The 22,316-nt window shown below is 47.5% G+C and overlaps 1 protein-coding gene across 14 annotated transcripts in view; it reads right to left on the reverse strand.

Annotated features, from left to right (window-relative positions):
- Window positions 1-22,316, reverse strand: part of DLG1 (discs large MAGUK scaffold protein 1) — an 81,421-nt gene that overhangs the window by 50,950 nt on the left and 8,155 nt on the right. For 8 of the 14 annotated variants that reach the window (XM_028731979.2, XM_028731978.2, XM_028731977.2 and 5 more), the window contains exon 4: window positions 11,872-12,042. The exons of 1 other annotated variant lie outside the window; for it this stretch is intronic. In XM_028731979.2, coding sequence (XP_028587812.2) covers window positions 11,872-12,042 — 171 coding nt within the window. Of the gene's footprint in view, window positions 1-2,831; window positions 3,090-11,871; window positions 12,043-22,316 lie in introns of those variants that run through there. 5 more of the 14 variants (XM_028731985.2, XM_028731984.2, XM_028731983.2 and 2 more) reach the window with 2 other exon arrangements.

Genomic DNA, 22,316 nt, shown 5'->3' on the forward strand with positions numbered 1-22,316 from the left:
AAATGAGGGGACTGGTAAAAAGGAAGGTGAAAAGTTGTCAAGAGGGTCACATCTCTCCACAGCGCCTGGGGGTTCATAGGAACTCAGCCAGGACCATCTGAGGGAGGTCCACAGGGTGGCCACCAGAAGAGAGGCCTTGGTTCCCCAACTGTGCAATGCTCCCCCAGGTGCCAGACAACGTGCTCCTGTCACCCAAGCGTCGGATCACAAGGATGGCCATATCCAAGTCTTCATAGGTGTTCAAGAAGCATCTGTTCTTTTTACATTCTTGCAAGATTTTGGCTAATTAATGTTCCTGTATACGTGTGTGTGTGTGTGTGTGTGTGTGTGTGTGTGTGTGTCTTACATTTTATATTAGGAATGCCTTTATAATTAGACATTGTTTTGAGCCAATTTTGTAGCAAGTGACAAATCAATGTAAAAAACAGTAATGATGATTATGTATACTCTAGATGAGGAAAAGTGTCACCAGCAGGATACCTGTGTGGTCAGCAAGCAGTCAGGGAAGCTGTGAGGAGGCCAGGAGGCTCCCTTTCAAAACCAGAAGGGCTGCTCACATGAGGGGAACGAAAAGGAACACAAACTTTGGCAAAAGGAAGACAAGCAGACAGGAAGGGGTACAAAAAAAAGAATTCAAGCAGCCGATAGCCAAGACCATTAGAATCCACAATAAAAAATATTTCAACGAATCAGGGGGAGCAACTGGACCATTTGAGAACAAGGGAGTTAAAGGTGTGCTAAAGAGGTTGGAGCAATTCCACTATGAGAAAAGGCTGTGAGGGGCTTTCTAGTTTTGAAAAAAAACCCACTAAACTATTTTTAAAAACCAGATTAGATGTGGCATGATAGAAGTCTATGAAATCATGCTGGGTGTGGTAGAAATAAAGACAACTTTGTCTTCCTCTTACATAATACTAGAAGAACCCAGAGGTATAAAGCTAAATATTGGAGAATTAAGGATGGGCAAGTATTTCTTCACACAGCACAGACTTACAACTATAGAATTTACTCCCAGGGGTTGCAGCGTTGGCCACCATCTTGAACGGACGGCTTTGAAAGGGTTTAGCCAAATTAGTGGAGGATAAAGCTCAACGGCTTCCAGATATGAGGTCTCGGAATAATAGCTGTTGGGGAACAACAGTGGGGAGAGCACTGATGTCCTGCTTGCAGGCTCCCCATAGGAGCATCGGGTTGGTCACTGTGAGAACAGGAACGTGGGCAGACAGGCACCAGCTGCCGTCTGGACCAACCTAAAGGGCAGCCCCACGTAGAGCCGACTGCAGTAATCCAAGCTTGAGGGCAACTGCACGGACAATTGTGGTCGAGGGATCCGAACTCAGGAGCAGCTATACTTGTCTTACCAGAGTAATGAAAGCACCAAAAGATACCAAACTTACTGAATACATATGACAAGATCAAACTAAAGCAGATCAGCATCAGATGGAGAAGAGAAATTCAGCTGGTTCAAGGATTGTCAGCATCTTTGGAACAATTTGGCAGGAAGTCTAAGTCAACGCTCTTGCAGGAGCATCAGAACGGGATGGTGCTCCTGGAGCAAGAGAATGGGATGCTTGGGCAGCAAAGAGCAACAGAATGCTAGCAAAAAAAGTGGTATGGACATCAAGGGCCTGAACATGTGCAAAGAAGGATGAGGCCAGAGAGCTCATGAGGTGCTGCAGCAGCACTAAGATTTAGCTGGCAGCTAGAGGCCTGGAGGACACTGGGCCTCCACTGGGCTGCAGAGAAAAGAGAGAGGGAGGGAGAGCTGGAAGCCAGGAAGCACCCAGGCTCAGCCCCAAACTCACTAGGACATTGCAACCCACCTGCCCCCTTCCCTCTCTGCCTATATCTGCAATGCAGGCCTGTCTTGTGGGCTTGTGGCTGGTATAAACCACGGAGGTGGGAGAGCTCAAGTCGAAAAGGCAAGTCCTAAGGAAAGGCTGGGAAAAGGCCACAAGGGAGCATGTGGGTGTCAGATATTGACAAAGGTGCCAAAAAGGAGGAGAAAACTTGCCCTATCTATATCCACCCAGGAAGGAACATGAAAGGAACGTGCTTGAGTTACAGGAAGGAAGCAGCCCAGCATTTTTTCATAGCTCTCAGAGCAGCCCAGCAGGAGCCAAGGCTGCCTTGCAAAGCTGCGGAAATTCACCCCTTGGAAACTTTTCAAACAAAGTTGGGCAAGTTACAATCCCAGGGATGCTCTGGGAAGAAGCGTGCTCTCCTCTCCTGCCCTCAGGGTGGGAAGCTGAACTCACTGCCCTCCCGGCCTGGTCGTTTCCTGGGGCTCTGCAGAGACAAGCCTCCCGGTCTTGGCTGCCAGCTCCGGTCAAGAGGCACTTCCAACTCTGTTCTCTTCCTTTATCTCACCAGGCCTACCAAGACCCCGTTGGCGACCCAGAGCCCTCGCAACAGAGTCAGGACTCTTCACTCCAGGACAACGCTTGCCCACCCAACCAAACAAGGCCATGCAGCCTGCTACTTGTGCCCCAGGTTGCCCCCTAGCCTCTCCCTGGAATCCAGCTGTTTGACCAAGGCTAATTTTGCAGCCCCAATCGTGTCAGACATTTGTGCCAAAATCCCTATTTCCCTATTTCTGTGGCAGGTCAGAAGAAATGTTAAGCCACCAAGCTGGTGTTCATGCAAGTTTTAATATGCTCAAAGCCAAACCCAGAAACCTATGAGGCTGACTGCAATATTCCTTCCTCTTCTAACCCTGCCCTAAACCTGGCAGCTGTGGAAGGAGATCCCATTGCCAGATCCAGCCCTTCTATCAATGGCTGCCCTCCCTCTCCCTCCCTCCCCCCCGATTTCAACAAGTGACGCTTTACCTGGCTGGAGCTGGCAGCCACAGAGATGCAGTCAAAGAAGAAGAAGCGATGCCTGCGAGTGAAGAAGGCAGCAATCTGCTGCCAGCGCGAAGTCTCGGCCTCCTCGGAAGGCAGGGCGTCCCCAGAGCCCTTCTTTGCCCACAGCTTCTGCTTGGGTCCTCCCGAGCTATGGCCGGATCCAGTGTTGCCGCCCCGACTGGTGCGCGAGTAGAGCAGAGTGTTGTTTCCAAAAATGTAATTCATCTCTGCAGCCCAGCAGGTGGCTGGCAGGCAGGCAGGCAGGCAGGCAGGCGTGGGTCCCCGTCAGCTGCTGAGCCACAGTGAGCGATCAGCCAAACGGCAGGCAGGATTACAGCTGCATCACTCAGGGAAGGACAGCAGCCAGCCTCACTCGCTCAGGCTCCTCTCCAGGCCAGCTCCCATCCATCGCGCCCGTGGCCAGACTCTTGCCGCACCTGTTACTCCCCCGGGGGGCACTTCCATGGGTGGCAAAGGGGCAATCCTGCCACCTTCCAAGCTATTATCTGCTTCGGTGGTCTGCCAAGATAAAAAAACTCCTCCTTTTGTCAGCAGTGAGGCAGGCGGAGTGGAACTAGGGGAGCGAGACCCATTAGCAGGTAGAGAGGGATGCTGCCGGCATCAGACAACAGATGCTCTCTGGGGACGCCTGACAAAGCACAGCGCTGGGCGGGTGGGAGGAACACCCGGAGCCAATCACCACCAGCGCCTGTGCGAAAAAGCCAGAGGTGCCTTGCGGCTGCTTGCAGCCACTCCAGAAAAGGGGGAGCAGCACTGCCCACCCACCTCATGGCCAAACAGTTATTAATAATATGGAAGCATCTTTAAACACACAGAGACCAGAAGCCCCTTTTAAGCCTCAGAACAAATCTCTGAAACTACACAAGTGGTAGTTGTGGCAAGCCCAACAAGCAGGTTCCATTTCTCACCTATTAGAAACTAGCAGCAGCAGCAATTGCTCATACTATTTCCTCCATCCCATAATAAACCAACAAGCAGCTGCTATATTGTGTATCGTTAGGTGTTCACAATCCCTGCCCGCAGGCTAACAAGGCAAGACTGAGACACCCGCAAAACAGGACGCATCTCACACAAAGGGGAGGAAGAAAACTGGAACCAGAGATGGAGATTCATGTCACTGGGGGAAAACACCACGTCCAAATAATTCTCTTGAAGCAAAAGCCCCTACGCAGAAGTGCTCCTGCATCCCCATCAGGCCACATCCTCTCTTTTTAAGGTGATGCAACAGCCCCGTGAATATCCAAAAATAAGGTGCCACAGCAGAAAATGAGAAAGACTGGGGTTCACAAGCTGTACTTAATACAAAATACAGCTTCTAGGCTGCTCAGTGGGGCCCCCAGCTTTGCACACACCAAGCTCTCCACTAACTGCCTCTCAGCTACTGAGCCAAGTTCAGGGTCCAAGCCCTGAGCAACTTGGAACCAGGGTCCCCGGACGCTGGTCACTTTGTGACCCAGAAGAGGGCTCTTGCTGTGGCAGCAGCACCCTTGGCTTGAGAGATGGAGACAACAAGCAAGGTTAAATGCCTCTTATAGACGTTTGTGTTTACCCAAACTTCCCTGGACTCCGATTCCTGGTTCTTAAGCTTTCTTTTAGTGTTCTACTAAGTTTTATCTATGGTATATAGTTTTATTCTCTTCTTGAGCTTCCTAAAGGAAAATGTCTTGTTTTTCTTTTGCTCCTGATTATATTTTAACTGCTTAAGAGATTTATGCTTATCTTAAGCAGCACATAAATTCCATACATAAATTAATGAATACAACCACCTAATGGAAAATCTGTGGCTCCTTGAGCTGCTGACTCGCAAATAACGACAGAGGTTCTCCAGAGAGTCCTTTTGCTTTGGCTGCTGCCCATCACTCCGAGTCCTAGCACTTTCCATTCTGTTGCAAGCTTCCCTCTCCAGAGAAGGGGCCCAGCTCAGTGATGGAGCACACGCAGCAGGTGCAAAAATCTCCAGGTAGGCAACGCCAGCCTGACATCACAACAGCCGCTGCCAGTTGGTACAGAGACAGGACCAGGCCAGGTGGCCTAAAGGTCTGGCTAGGTAATAAGGCTGCTCATTGTGTTCCTCCTGCTCTTCGCTTATCTGATCCTGCAAGCTGCCCCACAGACTGACTGCATAATAATACAGTCATACCTCATGTTACGGCCACTTCAGGTTATGTGTTTTCGGGTTGCGGACCGCAGGAAACCTGGAAGTACCGGAACGGGTTACTTCCGTGTTTTGCTGCTCGCACAGAAGCGCTAAATCGTGCTTCACACATGTGCAGAAGCGCCAAATCGCACCAGCGCAGACGCGGCACTTCAGGATGCGAACTCTGGGGGTTGTGGACGTGCCTCCGTCATGGATTACGTCCGCAACCCAAGGTTCCACTGTATATACATGAATATTCAACAATGCTAGGTGAGTGGTTTCTGGAAGGAATTATTCAGATAATTTAGAATTATGGTACTGCATTCTGAAGGCACTTGAAAAAGTTCTAGATGGACTTTTGATCACCTCCCCTAAGTCATTAATGAGATAAAAATGCAAAGAGCTCCTTGGGACACCAGAAGAGTCATCTGGATGAGGCCAGGGGCCCATTCGGTCCAACATTCGCTGCTCACCCTGGCCAACCAGGTGCCACTATGGGAAGTCCCCAAGCAGCTCCTCTCTTCTCCTGCAGTTCCTGGAACTGGTTTTCAGAAGCATGTGAGAGTGGGAGCCTTCGAGGACTCATGCTCAGTTCAGAGGTTACTCAACAGACAAGTAAACATGGAAAAACCTTCAATAGTAGGAAGCTGGAAAATTATCAACTCAGAGCAGCAGCAAACCTCTAAAACCTCTTACTGGCTAACAGCAACATACAGTGATTTAATATCCTCCAACGTCTCAACAATATGCAATCAAAATTAATTTCAACTCTTAAAGTTTCTCCTTTAGTGACTGTCAGGAGAGAAAGGTGGGGCCCTGGGCATGTGTGTGTCTTCCTTACTCGAGCCTGCGGCTGAGTCAGCATCAAAGATAAGAACCTCTGCTCTAATTTGGGCCTGGCTTAATGTGCAAGATTTAATTTATTTTAGTTTAAAAGGACATCCAGTCTTCACAGAAGCCAATGACATGTGAGGCTCCTACAAGGAGCCTTGAGAGGGAATGTAAATAAATGACTTTTGCTGCAATCTGAGAGGTGGGGGGTTTTGCTTTCTTTTTATAGAATTTATTTACATGCAAAAGCTATACCATAATAGGGACAATGTAATTAACAGATGATTAACATTACTACATGAGCAATAAGATCATGTTCCTCTTTGCAAAAGTATCAAGTTATTTCTCTCACGTATCACATGGGGACATCCCAAAAGAAACCAAGCTAAGATTACTTTAATCAACATTGTCAAAACAGAAACAGAAGCTATCACAGATAAAAGCTGTGGGGATTTTTCCAAACCGGGGCGGGGGGGAGAGACTTAGCCTACTTAGAGCAATCCTAGGAGGGATGGCTGAGGGGCCAGAGGATGCTGTGGGCCTCTCACTTCTCCACTGTGGTGGGGGGGGGTCCCTGCAGGTGGAGCAGGGGGGGCTGGCTTTGGAGGCCACAAAACAGCAGTTGCAGGAGAAGTAAGTTTGGCTTTTGCCAGTGAGGTTACAGTGACAGAGCAAACAGATTCAAAGCTTTACTTGGAAACTATTTTAATTGGAATACTTACATGACAGCTTTGGGGGTTCGACTAGATGGCTCTTGGGGTCCCTTCCAGCCCTAGGATTCAATGTCATACCCTTACCTTATTTTAAAGAAAATATATAGGCACTGAATACGGTCAACACACTAACTGTAGCATGCTGGATGGCTGGCATTATGTTCATTTATTTATGTTCCTAATTTATTTCAGGAAACAGTGCATTTCTAAAAATTCAAAAATTTCCACCCCACATAACTGATGTTCTCCAAATGCTACTGAAATGGATGTGCGTTAAGCAAAGATGCTTTTTGTTGGGCTTCTGCCAGGGAGGCTAAACCAGTCAGGGAGCACAAGCACTTCAATGGGACTGGCAAGCAGCGTGACCCACCGGCCACTGAAGCCACGTGCAAACTGGGATGACGCAGGGCTCACTCTTAACAGGGCTTTTAAATGGCCGGCACCTTCTTCATAGCTGCAATGGGCACCACGGGTAGAAGGACAAAGACTTGAGACCAAGGAGGGGATGCAGTCCTGGGTGTGGTCTTTTCCAGTGCAACGTGAAGACCTTATTTCCCCAGGGCTTCTAGTTTTCAAAAGAGTTGTTGACATTTTAAAGACATTTTGGCAGTGCTGTTTTTTTCTGCTGTGGGTTTCACTTTGGATTTATCTCTTTGGAGTTGTCTTCTACATCTTGTCTGGAAGGGCTGGTTTTCTTTTTCTCCTGACCAGTGGATCACAGCAAGGAGAATGTGGGAGGGAGAAAGAGAGTTGGAGACAAGGAAGCTGGCCCTTGGACGGAAGCACCACAACAACAGGGAACTCACGGGATGGGGAGGGGAGATCCCATTGCATATCCTGCGAGTTTTGTGTTGTGCTCAGATCAAGCAAGTTGCCTGCCAGTTGGCTTTATCGGATGACCCCAATTCCTAGTAAAAGCTTCTATCTATCCCCTTGCCTGGGTCCACACTCAAATGAAGAGTGGAGGCATCAGGTATGTGTACTCAAGAGGGGAGAGGATACAAAGGCTAATAAATCTTCCAATCCTTGAATGGCAGAGATGTGGAACATTAAGCATCATTCCTTCTTTTTCTTAAAAAAAAACCACACACATTCAAAGCAATAAAACAGCACCTCTGGGGGAAGATGTGGCTTGGTCCTAGGAACAAACAGATTGAGCTCTGGAAGATTTGGCTCCCCCACCAGAGTAGCCCAGCACCAGTCAAGCTCTGGATCCAGCTGCCTCACCAAGCAATGACGTGCACAAACATTACTGTACAAAAGCAAAGGACCATCTGAAGATGCCCGAAATCTTCCTGACTCCAGGGATCTCCCCACCTCTGGGCTTGAAAACACCCCCGTCATAAGCGTGGTTTAAATATTTGTAAATTGCAGAATGCCAAAGGAAGATACACATTTTCTATGTATCAGAAGTATCTCCCCTTGAATTAAGAACCGGACCATCATTAGGCTATGTTAGTTCACCTACCAAAATATGAAGATTGAAGTGCCTGGACTCCCGGACACTCTTTAGGATCCTCCTGCTCATCTTCTGAGCATGCCACATTGAAATGAACATGGTGGCCTTATTACAAGTTGCTCCCAAAACGTCTTGCAGTGGAGAAGCAAACAGCCCAGCTCCAAGCAGAATCACAAGCAGCTGCTGTGATGGACGGACAGACGGGCACTGCCTCCCCCCTCCCAACTGTCTTAGTGCCTCTTGATTAATCCAACTTCCGTCTGTTACACGTTCTGCCCACTTCAGATCCACAGATTATGCTGCTCCCAAGTGAAGAGTCTTTCTTGCCCAGTTATCCAGGTCAAGGAGCCGCCCACTGAGCACCCTTCTGCTCCCACCTAGAGGGGAAAGATGCCTCACCTCCAGCCAACAAAAACATCTGGAACCTGTTCTTCATCAGTGCTTTGCAAACAGATCCCAAGCTGACCCTGGGTTTACATTGGGGAACATTTACTACCCAAAACAATGCTTGTAGCGCACACCCTTCATACCAGGGGGGCTCATCATCATAGACATGACAGATCACCATAGATCAGCTGGTTCCCAATTAGCTAAGTATTGGAGACTCTCTGTTTTTCAAAAGTCAAGCCATGGACCCCCTACTTTTTAAAATTTTGATGCCTCCAGCCGCGACAGCTCTGGAAGCAGCCCCAGGGCACATGGGTGCCCCTTCCGGGTAGAGCACCCCCCCTCCTGAACAGGCAGTCTCTCTCATTCCCAGGCCCCAGAACCGCCCACCCACCCACAAGATCACCTCTGGCCTTGTCAAAATTCCACTTCAGTTTGCTGGCCCTCATCCAGCCCACCACAGAGTCCAGGCGCGTCTCCCTGGCCACACCACAGATGTCACAGAAACTGTGCTGACTATTATCAGCATACGGATGGCACCACTGCTGACTGATGTTTATTATGTATCACATCCTGGGACTGCGTAGATGAAAGGTAGGAATGAAACTGAACAAACAAACAGGGCTGCATTCACCTGCCAGTTTACTTCGTTTTCATGACTTTCCCTTAACTGTTAAGTCCACTTATATTTCAGTTTTCACACAACATAAAAACCACTTCTCAAACTATCGTAGTGCAGTGCAAGCTTAGTGCTCATATTTGCTTCCAGAAAAAAATTGTTTACAAATAATAGAGCAAGTTTAGCATTTGTTTCCATATGTTCCACTATATTCCACTATAGTTCTGGAAGTGGCTGTTATGTTGTGTGAAAACTCAAACCTAACATGGAAATCAACAGTTGGGGAAGGCCATGAGAATGGAATCAATGGTCATGTGAATGCAGCCAAAACAGTATTTGGATCACCTGAGAGGCCTGTGGCCAAGGTCTTCCTTTGCAACATCTCCACCTAGAGGCCATTCCAAAAGCAAATGCACTGCCAAAGATTTCTGTTCAGAGGGACAACCACCACAGAGCAGAGTTCGAATTCCTCAGCCAGCCAGCCAGTCTCTGCAGGCCCACAGTCTACATTCCATTGCATTAAGCCGCTTCCAGGGTCCCTGAGGATTCTGCTCCTAGCAGAGGAAGGCAGACAGGGAGATGAGGCAGCTGCCCCCACCCTCCGAATCCCTGCTTCTTCCTGTCTTTCTGGAGCTGGGAGGCCTGCTCTGCCAATTCCCATCCTCCCCTGGGCTGGTTCAGGTAAGAAGAGGCTGGCATGAGGGTGTGTTTCAAGGCAGGGCTGGGGAGAAGGAAAGGCCAAGAGGCATCTGCCATTGACTGCTGTGGGCTACTTCCAAGTTCTGACACCAGCTTCCCGTATTCCCTGCCTGACACTGCAATCTGCCTCAGTTCTTCAAGCCCCCTTCCTGTCAAAGTGAGTCCAGGCCCACCTATCTGCCCTGCATTTCTGACTGTGAGGATGGCAGAGGTAAAGAACTCATTCAGCCTCTCCTTTAGCACACCTCAGGCCCCAATGTGTGCAGGGTTAGAAGCAGAGATAGGAAAGCCAGGAGCTAAAGGGCACCTTTAAAGGGAGCAACAACGGAATGTCTAGGCGCGCTTTTTAATAACAAGAATACAAAGCTGAAAATGAATGAACTGCAGCTAAAATATTATGTTCCTTTTTCACATGGTCTAGTCCTTCGCGTGCCCCCCTCCCTAATGTTCTTAGGAGGGTCTCTTCTCCAGTCTTCAGAGAGTAGCTAGAAGTGGGGAGGCAGAAAAAGGTCCTCCTTTCCTTCCACTCTGCAGTTTTAATCTGAAATCTTAGGCACAGTATTTGCACCCAGAGCTCAGAAACTGCTCACGCTAATGAAATTCCCTCTCACAAAATGCGCCCAGAACAACGGGAGTTTCAAACACTGGGTGTGTCCAAAGCCCAAGAAGAATTTTGCATGATGCATCATTCAACATTCTTCCCATGCATTCTTATGAAGCAGCTTGACAGAAGCCACCCTGTTCTGCAGGGGGTGGCAATAGGGAGGGGGCTGAGGGTGCAGCTGCTTTCCTAAGGCGGGCTTCCCCAAAATGGTGCCCCCCGGTTGGTCAACTACAACTCCCATCAGTCCCACCCACCACGGTCAATGTTCAGGGATGATGGGAGCTGCAGACCAGTTGCAGCTGGAGGGCAGCATGTTGGGGGAGGATGACCTGAGGAGTCCATGCCCAGCCTCCCAGCACACCATCCAGACTGTGCCAGCTGCACCACAACCTCCCATGGCAGCCTCCCCTCTCCTGAACTGCTTTTACACCATCCACCTTTCTGTTGTTTAAACAAGGACTCTTCTTGTCTGGTTCCTCATGGTCCTTCCATCCTAGCCCACGAGCCATTCCGCTTTTCAAAAACAGCCCACCAGCTGCTGCTCCCTGGTACTGACAGAACTGCTTCAGGGTCCCGCCCTTCTCACAGCTCTCCTCCAGCCCCACTGGCAGCTTCTCCACAGCCCTCTTGAACCCACTGCCCAGAACTCGCCACCCAAGGCAACCTTGCTAGTGCTGAGCAGGGAACTCCTGAATCTCAGAAACCCACGCCACTCCCACTGCTGCCACCATGATGCAAAAGGTCAATGCCAGGTCAGTGCAGGCTCAAAATTTGCCAGCAGTCCAGTTCCTATGTGTGTTGTTCTGAGCACCCCTCTTTTAAGGTCACATATTATTATTATCAGAGAAACTGTGGGGTGGGATAAGTGAAGGCAAGTGACAACAATAAGATGTAAGCCATTCACTGTTCCTGCTCAGGCTGCACAGAAAAAGCATTTTGCTTTCATTCTGATTGTGCAGATAAAAGATAACAACTGGATTTCTACAGGGTGGGGTATTAGTATGTGAAAACAGTCCAGATCCACTGATCCCCAGGCATGCACCTCCAGATAGTGGAAATGTCAGGCGCCATCCTGGTACCCAGGCATCTTCACTTACTCGTAAGCAGCTGATAGCCAATTATAAAATGCCCCTGACACCTGGCTAATTTCGGACATTGTTGGGAAACCCTGCTCTCAACCCTAAACTCAACCGAATAAAAAAGTCTCACAACAGAGGAATACTCGGGTTTTCATGCCATAACCTAGAAATAGACTAAGAATTTGCAGACAAAATCCTACACAGCCATCAAAACAATGATTTGTGAGAGAGTGAAACCTTAGATTCCTCAAGCAGGAAGAACCGGTTACCTTGCTTCAGAGATGCAGTAGGAAATGAATGAATAACACGTCAGAACTTCATGTTATGATGAGAACCCACCAATTAGAAAGACACAAGGGTAGGACGTGGAATGAACATGAAATCTTTACAGCAAGAAGGCGGCATGCAACTTTTCACTGGACACCTGACACATCATACCCAAAGAGGCTCTGAAATATGTGCACGCCTCCTACCTTGACTGGCGAAATGTGAGAGTGGGACACAAATCCATGGACGCTCTCAACTTGAGAGAGGCTCTTCTCAGAAACATGCACAAGCTCTGGAGCTGCCGCCTCACTGGGAGTTTCCCGGGGGGAGCCGTGCTCTGGCGAAGGAGTGTCCTCGTCATCTTGAGAACGGTATTTCTGGGGGAGGAAAAGGGTTCAAAAGGAGACCAGTTTTACAAGGCAAACCTCAACAACACAACTTGCTACCCCAACTTAAGAGGGGAAGAAGGCGGCAACAAGAGAGCTCTGGCTTCTCTGCAACGATCCCAGCACAGGCTGCCCAAGTTGCGCATCAAGGTTGCGCCCCTCCGCTTGTGCAGCGGAGTCCCTGCCAGACTCCACCCCCCCATGTAGAACCACCCACTTTTACTTATTTATGACATTTAAATTCCATCTTTCTGCAGACCAGAATTCAAGACACCTTAAGTCAAAATGACACACATACTCATCCCAGAAAATGCCATAAATAATAATAAGTATTATTATTATTATTAATTTCATTTCTATGCCACTTTATGCTTTTAAAAAAGAAATCTCCAAGTGGCTTACAACCTACATTAAAACATCAAATAAAACAATCCAGAATAAGGCATCAATGAATAAAGCCAAATAAAAAGTATACATTCAAGCAAAATACAAAACAAAACAAAATAGCAAAATAAAAAAGAAATCCTGGCAGACACCAAAAGCCGCCATTAAACATTTTAGCCACTAGAAAACCTGTTCTATAACCTAAACTAAAGAGCTTGGAGAAAAACAAACCATTAGCACATTAAGAACCAAAAGCCAAGAGGAACACAGATTTTACCTAGCGCCCACAGGCTAGTGAACAAGATGCCAGGAGAACTCCCCTGCCGGGGTGGGGAGGGGGGAGAGACAAAGGAAGGTACAGTTTTCTCCAGAGAAAGGCCACCCACAAGCGAAGGTCCCTGAAGATGCTGGGCAGGTTCACAGGCCAAGAGGAAGTCCTTTGACAACCCACCTGAGACCATTGAGAACTGTGCCCAGAAGTGAGCCAGGAGCCAACAGAGTCCCCTGGAAGAGCCAAGCCAACCGCCTGGATGCCCTGCTTGACCCAGCACAAGCACCGAGGACAGTGAGTCAGGATGTGGCTCACGTGGGGACACCAGGCCATCCTGGAACCAAAGGGGCCGCAGCTGATGCACCCAATGATGCTGGGAAAGGCATCCCGGTGGACCAGGCGCCAAGGCCATCTAGGCAGAGCCAGCAGGCCCGGGCTTGCCATCATTGAGGAGGGGCGGGGTGCTTGCGTGTGCTGAGAGGCCAACCCATCCCACCTTACCCAGGGGGGCACTGGCTGAATGGGCTGCCAGTGGATATTTATTCATTTCATAAAATTTCATTTAAAATTATATACTGCTTGGGTGTAGAAAAACTTCACAGCTTATCCCTACTGTGTGTTTCAGGTTGGAGACTGCCTGAGCACTCAAACAAAAAGGCCATGCTCTGCCTTTTGTTCAGAGCCAGGCGCTGGGAATTCAAGTGCTCTCTCTGCCCTGCGGCTCCCAGTTCTCCCTCTGCAGACAGAGCGCTGCCAACTCCAGCATTCACCCACCCGTTTCAGTGCAGTGGGCAAATGGCAGTTTGCAGCCCTCCCGCCTCTTTTGCCCAGCAGTCTGAATCATTCTGCGAACAAAAGATGGCCAGGAGGAGGAAATCAGCTGTCACAGGGAAGAATCAGACCATGGAGCCAAGGGATTATTTAAAGAAGACGACCAAGAGGAAGAGGAAGAAGAAGAGGAAGAGACCTTTCTCCTCCTTGATGGACTAAATATCTGAAGTTCTGCACAAGAACTGTTAAGGCACACAACCATTGGCACTCAGGAAACAGCAGCTGGAGCTAGGAGCCATGTGTCGGTCACTGTTTCATTAGGCCAGTAACAGAAGCCACAGATATGGTTCTTCCTTTCTGCCAAGACAGAGGATACTGCAAATGTGAGTAACACTGAAGTTGAGCTGGCGTTGGTACAGGTCAGGCTATAATACTGCTCACATGTCCTAGGCATGTTATTTCTTAGCCCGCTTGTGCAAAAAGCATACCAGAAATAAGCACTTCTAAGTAAGCTTCTCCATTTTGGATCTGGCTTGCCTGGTCCTTCAACCACCACAGTTACCACCATTAACAGAGCATTTTAATCATTTCCCATGGACTGGATATGCTTCAGGAGTAACAGCAATAAAGAACTGGGGGAGGGGACCTACAAACATACCTGCAAGCACCACTGGGACTCCCCAGGCTTCACCAGCCTCTGGAACCAATAGGTTTAAAATGGTACTTTGGAAAAAGACACCCGCACACAGAGCGCTTGGGAGCATATGCAGAGACAAACCTTGGCAGCCTTGTGGAAACCACAATGGAATGTGGAGATGCGCTGCACCTCACCCCAGGCCAATGCTGAGGAAGGGGAAACATCATGAAACCTCAACTTGTGCCCCCCCCCCCCAAGTTATTGTTCCGTCACTGGTGGGGAAGAGAAGGAAACACGAATCTGAAGTTGCAGGCAGCATCTATAACCTCTCCAGGGCAAGTTTTCTCCTGGCATATTAAACCTCCTCTGCTCACAACCAGCATGCAAAACACAGCCTGAGTGGTAGGGAAAGTCTTAGCTGCCATCCAGACACTCAGACACACTATTTATTTGCTTAAATTTCCACAAGGTCTCAGGGCAGGTTACAACTATTTTAAAACACAACATTAAAATCTGTTACAACAAATCATGGTCAAAAACATAGGGTGGGTCCAAATAGGTCTCAGGTGTCAAAAGCCAGGGTAAAGATGTGCATCTTCAGCGTATAACAAAAGCTACACAACAAAGGTGCCAGACACACCTCTCTGTGAAGGGACTGGCTATTCAGCCACTAAATCAAAGGGTCCGCCTAGCACTGGGTACTTGCAGGCCACACGGGAAGTTGGAAGTGCTAATCTACAAACTGCTGAGATTTCACATGAAACATGCACCCAACAGGAAGATTTTTTAAAAAGAATGGAGCTGAACATTTTTGCCATTCCCCAAGAGGGGCAGCTGAGAGGCAGCTGCCGTCACTGAAAACTCTTTATTGCCTTCCTGCAACCCTCTCCCCCATTTCCCTCCCAGTGCCAACCCCAAAGCTGCCCTCCAATCATTGCACTTCCCCTGCAACATTTCAGTTGCAAGTCAGTCCTCAAGAACCCTGGCTGGGTCAACTGAACTTGCCTGAAGATCCTCTCAGAGGCAAAATGCATGCTTCAGCTGCTCTCTCTCTCTCTCAAGTATCTGCAACATGGGATGGAAACCAATCGCAGCCTGGGGTATCTCAACCCACATTGTTATGAGGAAACCCCCAAATACTAGGAAATAACATGCATTTCACTTTTTAAAAAAGGAGGGAAGAAAGAAAAGCCATCAAGTCAATCCAAATGGATGCTTTGCATTAAAGGTCACTATGCCCCCTTCATCACAGTTTGTCAACACAGCCCCCAAAGCCCTCCGGTGTTCCCCCAGGGAGCTTCCATTCCGACAGACAGAACCCTTGATAGCCACAGAATAAAGCAGGAGCAAAACATATAAGATGGCAATTAATAGAGCTACTTCCTGCTGTAGAAACCTTTTTATTACTATAAGCCACCCCAGGAGCTCAATAAACCAAAGAACAGGGTATGAATATTACAAAGTAAAAACGGTAACTACAAAAACATGCCGTGCTTTGCCAGGGCAGTGCTTCAGCCTTCCCCCGAGGTTTTCCTACTCTGCCTTTTAATTGTTCTCCTGCAGAGGGTGCGTGTGCAATATCCCTCTTCCACAAGGCACACAGACCGAGCAGAGATCGCCGCTGCCTGCCTGCCTCCAGCACGTCACCAAAAGCATATGACTTAATCCCATCCCATGGCATAATTCTCTTGCTACAGATCCCATTAACAAGGAGATGCTGCTAATTTATTTAGATGTGCCAGAGGTTCGCCAGAAACCCCGTTCGGACCCACCTTGCATCCAAACATTAAAGAGACAGTGTTGTTGCTGCATGCTACTTTGCAGTGGCACAGCACTGGAGAAAAGCAATCCACGTTTTTTGTGCTAGGAGACATCTTTTCAGACCCAGGACACCTCCATCATTCAGCAACCGAGATTCAAGAAGAATGCTTTGGGAGAGAAGGGCTTGCTGCCTGCCTTGGACGTGTGAGTCCATGATCCTCTCAACAGAAAGCTGAGACAGAAAAACAGCACGGAATGATTTCTCGTGGCAGAAGTCCCCACCGCCTGCGGGATCAAGCCGAAGAGGTCCATGTGTCCCTTTCCAAGAGGGTGGCTCCCTCTTCAGTTAGAGAAAAGGCATCAGCCTGAAGAGAACTCTGCAAGGGCTCCCTTTTGGAATCCTCTTGGCCCAAAATCTCCAGGGAGGGGAGCAGGAAGGGAGGGAGAGAAGGGGATGAGGCAGTTCCACCTGCTGCAGGCAAAGGAAGCTCCGCTACCTCCTCCATAAGGATAAAAGCGGCTCATCTGGCTGCAGCCACTGCTCTGTTGATGCCAGATGCTGAGGGGGAGGGGCAAAACGCTGCAGCAACCGACCCATCATCGCAGGGGGCACACACAAGCACACGCCAGAGAGAGAGACGCTCCAGCAAGCACATTTCAGACTGTAGCAGGAACTTGGAAATCCAAGTAAATGCAGCCAACTTCAAAATATCCAGCCACTCGCTGCACATTTCCTGGTCCTGTCTGTTACTTCTGTCTACCTGGAACAGCCAACCACTATATGGGGCACCCTGAAGCTGTCTCTCTTGGAGCCCATTTCCATTGGTGAACGGAGACATCGGGTATCAGCAGAGGTTTCATTGCAATGGCAGGGCAACGGAGGGGCAGGCGTGTTAGTGGGTGGCAAAGAGCAATGTTAATTATTGCAGCCTGAGTATGTGGAATGCTTCACACTGAATCAGCACCAGGAATGAAAAGCTGAGGTCAATGTGGGCAGCCATGAATCACCCAGACATTCCCATCAGAATCAAAGGGGCTTCCCTTCTCACCACTGTGCGCTCATTTCCAACCCACAGACTGCAATCAGAGTTATTAGCACTGCAGGGTCCCGTTAAATCTATTCTGCCTTACAGCCAGTTTGGCAGGGCTGGACAATGGCTTTGGGGCAGCAGGATTTATTGCTGAGACTAGATAAGGATTTGAAATAAAAGGGCAATCCAATAGCAATATTCACGGCTGAATTAAAGAAATTGCAGGAGAGAGGATTTATTGTTTCATCTGTCACCCCAAACAATAAGCTCTTGCACTTAGACCTGGAACTGGCAGCGCTGACCGTTCAGCTGACCGTTATGCTGCCGCCTAAGGGGGGGGGGTCCATCTATCAGCACATGGCACTTTTGCTGCAGGGTCCCTGCTTGCACTGCTTTGAAACAAAAACAAAGGGAAGCAGCCAGGGCAAGGCAATGTAGTGCCCCCCCCCCTCTGATCACCAAGTCTAGAAAACAGACACAACCCCCCCCCCCCCCCCCCAAGGACAGTCTGGCCGTGGAAAGGGTAAAAACAGGCGGAAGTTCAATCCCACTACACTGCTAACTTCTCAGAATAGTTTGGGCCCGCTTTGAGGGGCTAGTTTAGTTCTTTTGCGCTCCTCCCCCTAGGAGGAGGAGGGCTTTTTTAGCCTAAAGCACCCTGGCAGAACTTATTTGGTCCAAGCATGGCTGTTTTATTCCAGGACCAGTTATTTTACTTGGGCTCAGCCAGCCCTCCTAGCCAGGTACACACACAGAAGAGGGGGGAGAGGACCACACCTGAACTGCGTGTGATTCCTTCTCTCTCCGACAGGGAACCTCTTCAGCTTCAGGAACACCTTGGAAGCCAAGTGATGGACTGGAGGGCCACATCCAGCACACAACAACTGGCAGTTCATGTGTGTATCATTTTCACAAACATCGCAGGGGGATCATTCCACGTGGTTTTAGAATAAATGATTTAGACTAATTGCCCTCAAAATAGGAACACTGCAGATCTTTTTTTCAAATGCCTGGTGTGTTTCCATTTGAGTTCATCCATACCTATTCTGCGAAGGCCTGCTTTCTAAAATAACATAACAGTCAGACAGGCTCTCCAAGATTTAGCCAACCTGGGCAAGCAGCATAAAAGGGGCAGGATGCGGCCCTTGGGTCCATACAGTGTTGGGGGTGGGGAATCACAAGCTCTCAGCCCATTTTCTTGGATGATGCCTCAAGACCCACCCTGCCCGCCAGGCACACCCAGAGAATGCATTTGAGGCACATTAAGAGGTTGTCTTGCCTAACAATAAAGATGGACAAAGACTCCCACTTCAGCAAGGCAAGTCAATGGCTGCCTTGCAAACATCCGCTTGTCCAAAGGACTTGCTCACAATCATCCAAACCAGTAGAATACCAATGCATAGATGGTTTTGCCATCTTTTCTAATTGAAATCAAAGCATCCAATACAGTGGTACCTCGGGTTAAGAACTTAATTCGTTCCGGAGGTCTGTTCTTAACCTCAGGTACCACTTTAACTAATGGGGCCTCCCACTGCCACCGCGCGATTTCTGTTCTCATCCTAAAGCAAAGTTCTTAACCCGAGGCACTATTTCTGGGTTAACGGGGTCTGTAACCTGAAGTGTCTGTAACCCAAGGTACCACTGCACATGGAACTCTACCGGACTGATATTGCCCATACTAGAAACATAGACGGTTCACGGGAAACCATGGTCCACAATACATCTCTAAAGCCAGCTTTAGAAACAGAAAATGCATAGACAAGTAGAATTTGTCTCACGGGAAAAGAGGCCCGTTTAATTCATGGAAAGTATATAATCATCAACAGTGACAATATGCTAAAGCCCTGAAGTACACGTCTGATTCTGTGACATCTGGTTATAAGGAACTGGGGGCTTGTGCCGGATGGTTTAAGGTTGCCGGCTCCCTCCAGCAGGATCAGCCTCTGAGGGGCTGCTGCTCCAAGGGGAGAGAAGATGCAGGCAGCAGCTGCAGCAAGAGAGGCTTGGGGGGGGGGGAGTGCCCCATTTTTGGAATTCCATTCTTAAAAGAGGTTCAGTGGCACCCTCTTCATTTTCTTCTCAGCATCAGCTGAAATCCAGGCCTTTTCATTCTATTTGGTTTTAATTCTGATTGTTCCATCTGCTGTAATTAGCTCTTTGCAGTGTTTTTAACATTATACTTTGTGAACAGCTGAGAGCTACAGCTGAAGAGTGGCTAATATAGGTTTGAAATCAATAAAGCTGGAATAAGCTTACAAAAGATTATGGAAGCAATTTTGGGGCCAGCATTACACTTTAGGTCTCTCTAGGTACGTAGAAGGGACTCAAGATGAGACTTCGGTGAAAAAAGTTGCAAAGTCACAACAAAGGGCTACAAAGTTTTCAACATTAGGAATACAAAAGTTTGGCATAAATAGAAGGTGTTTATAAAGCTCTGAAAGTTTTCGTCCTTATTTATTATATCTAGATGCTTTCCTGCCCTGATATTTCTGAGCACACATGAGAGAAAGTGACCATATTATTGCAATAATCTCATCCAGACACAGTGAGGATGCTCAGAGCTCCTCTTCTGTCTTCCACAGAGAACCAGCCACCTGCAAACTGCTATTGCAAAGGGCCCACAATTCCTTTCTTCCCATTGCTCAAAATGGATGCAACACATCCAACCCTTTCGTTTTCCTCACAGTGGTTGTCAGACTAAGACATGCCTTTTGCCAGCAGCAGAGGGCAGCATGTCTTCTCTATTCCTGAACACACTCCAGAACCACAGAATCAGAGAATCAGAGGGTCAGGACTGGTCTCTTCCCTGACACACAGAATGGCAGAGGTGGGAGGAACGCCCCCCCCCCCAGGTCACATCGAGTCCACCTTTCTGCAATGCAGGAAACAGAACCATCTTAACCAAAGGTAGGCACTTTTCAGCTTATTTACACAATAAATACACACTGTCCTTTGTTAGGGTGCCTTATAAATGAATAAACACTTACGTTGCAAAGTAAATAGAACAAAACTACAATAGTGGAAGAATGCAGACATTTTATCACAAATTTATGCCCTAAAACTCCTGAATTGGTGGGCTAGGCCTTTAAGCCAGTGGTGGATGGTGGCCATTGGACCTGGGGGGGGGGGCTCAGGAGGCCACAGACAGTGCAGTGGTTGACTTGCTCTGGGTTTCTCCAAACCTCCTTCCATTGCAAAGATACTCTGCACACGTAAGCACTGCAATTGTACAAATGTGTAACCATGTAAAAGGAAAGGATATATATAAAAAAAATAAGAATTCATTTCCACTGAATTTGGGGATCAAAGCTGGGACTGTACCTGCAAAGCACATTCTCTTTCCCCAAAGGTCTAACAGATGGAACATGGGAGCTTCACTTAAGTGTTAGTTATGTGGTTGGTATCCTACAGTCCCCAAGAAACCACCTCCCTTCTGTATTTGAGTTGTTTGAAATATTATTTATATTAAACAATGGTGGCCAGGATCTAGTTATAAACTTTAGCTTCAAGATGTGTAAATGCTAGCAAAGGTATAAGATGTCATACTTCAGAAGTAGAGGTGTTGAAAATAATTATAAAATACTGACGATATAGTAGGGGAGGGAGGGATGCCAAGGTGGGGTGCTGTTTCTTGATCATCAAGATTTTGAAAGACGCTTCTGTTTTGGAGACTACCAGTCTTTATACCAGCTACAGTCATCGTGGCAAAAATGCAAGTTAATATTATATGGCAAAGAAACTGCCACAACTCACAATAAAAGGTATGTCTGACACCTACCCGCGTCCCCTACATAATTATATTGGTATTATAATAGTGAGGTATCACTGACAGCTAAAAAAAATCTGCACCTCACCAATATTAAAAATATCTAAATGGAAGATTCATGTTCCAAGAACAGGGTGCAATATGCTGAAAACCACAACACACACATGCGAGACAAAATAAGTTAAAGAAATATAACTTTAAAACATACAGAATCCTTTTGTAGCATATTGAACAACTGATTACTTTGAGTAATACAGAGATTGAACTGATGTGATTAAACCACTTATTTGTAATCTTCTTTGAACAGATGGTATTTTTAGTGCCCCAGATGTTAAATTTATGGTTAATATTATGATTACCTGTGAAGTTTTGTTGTTTCAAAAGTGTGAAAATTAAAAAAGGAACAGCATAATCTATTTTCAGTATATTTTATATGCTTTTCTTTTACATGTTTTTAATTTTCTTGACTGTTTTGAAATGTTGCAATTTTATTAAACGATGGGTTATACATTTCTTAAAATAAATAATACATGACCTGAACGCTTCATTCTGCACGGCACCAGCTCACACTGCTTGTTTCTAAACCCCAGAACAGCACCCTGCTATACAGAATGAAGCCAAAACCTCTTGGAAGGTTCACTATTAAAGCTCAGAGCTTGGAAGGTCCAGGGAAGTTTTCCTGCTCAGGGACTGACACTCTAAATGGACTCTAAATGTGCAATGCCAGTTATCTTAATGACATCAACCCTGGATCCAACACAAATGCAACACTCACTTAAACATTCCCTGAGCTCAAAACAGAACTCTAAGATAAAGCTGTCAGGCAAAAGACGAGACTTCATCTGTTTCAGCCATCAAGGCAAAACCCTTTGAAGACGACAAAAACAGAGAGTAGGTATGAAAGGATGCATTCATTTTCCTACCGTAAGAAAAATTCACAGGCTTTCACATCTATTGCTCTAAAAAGCCATCACCTGTAAACTGCCAAGATACTCTCATTAAAAGTTGTCAGATTCTGTTCTTGATGAAGGTAGTTTTCGTTTCATTCCAATGACTGTGCTTGCTGAAGGCAGAAATACGGGGGTGGGGATGGGCTTTTAAGCGTCTCACAGGAAGAATAAGGTCTTCAGTAGTACAGAGCACGCCAGTCCTCTCTCAGCCCACCTTTTGCGGGACCCCCATTCCGCTTCCCCAAGTCAGGACGCTTGGCCGTTTGCAAGCGATGAGGAAGACTGACCATTGTAGAGCACTGGGCAGCATCAGCACAGCCAAGATCCCCCTGGACAACATGGAACCTTTGTGTCACAGGACATTTAAAAATGGAATCCCAATAAAGCTTCCTCAGACTAAGATAACCATTAAAAAGGGAAGATTAAAGGTTATGTAAAACTAGCATATGAGTTCTATTCTGAGAGTTCAAGCAAAGCACCAAGAAGATGCTAGCATTTGTATGCATTCAATACCATAAAGTATTAAGTTGAAGAGAAAATACATCCATTTACATGCACTCGTTTTGTGTCCTGCTGCTAAGCAAGCTAAGATATCCCAGAGGAGGCTGAGTGACTGGCTTGAAATGAAATTCTCCCTACAAAAAGTTGCAAAGCATGGAAGTTAACATACGGCTTCCCACAAACATAGCCACCA

Source organism: Podarcis muralis, chromosome 6 (assembly GCF_964188315.1).
Source record: "Podarcis muralis chromosome 6, rPodMur119.hap1.1, whole genome shotgun sequence".
Lineage (NCBI taxonomy): Eukaryota > Metazoa > Chordata > Lepidosauria > Squamata > Lacertidae > Podarcis > Podarcis muralis.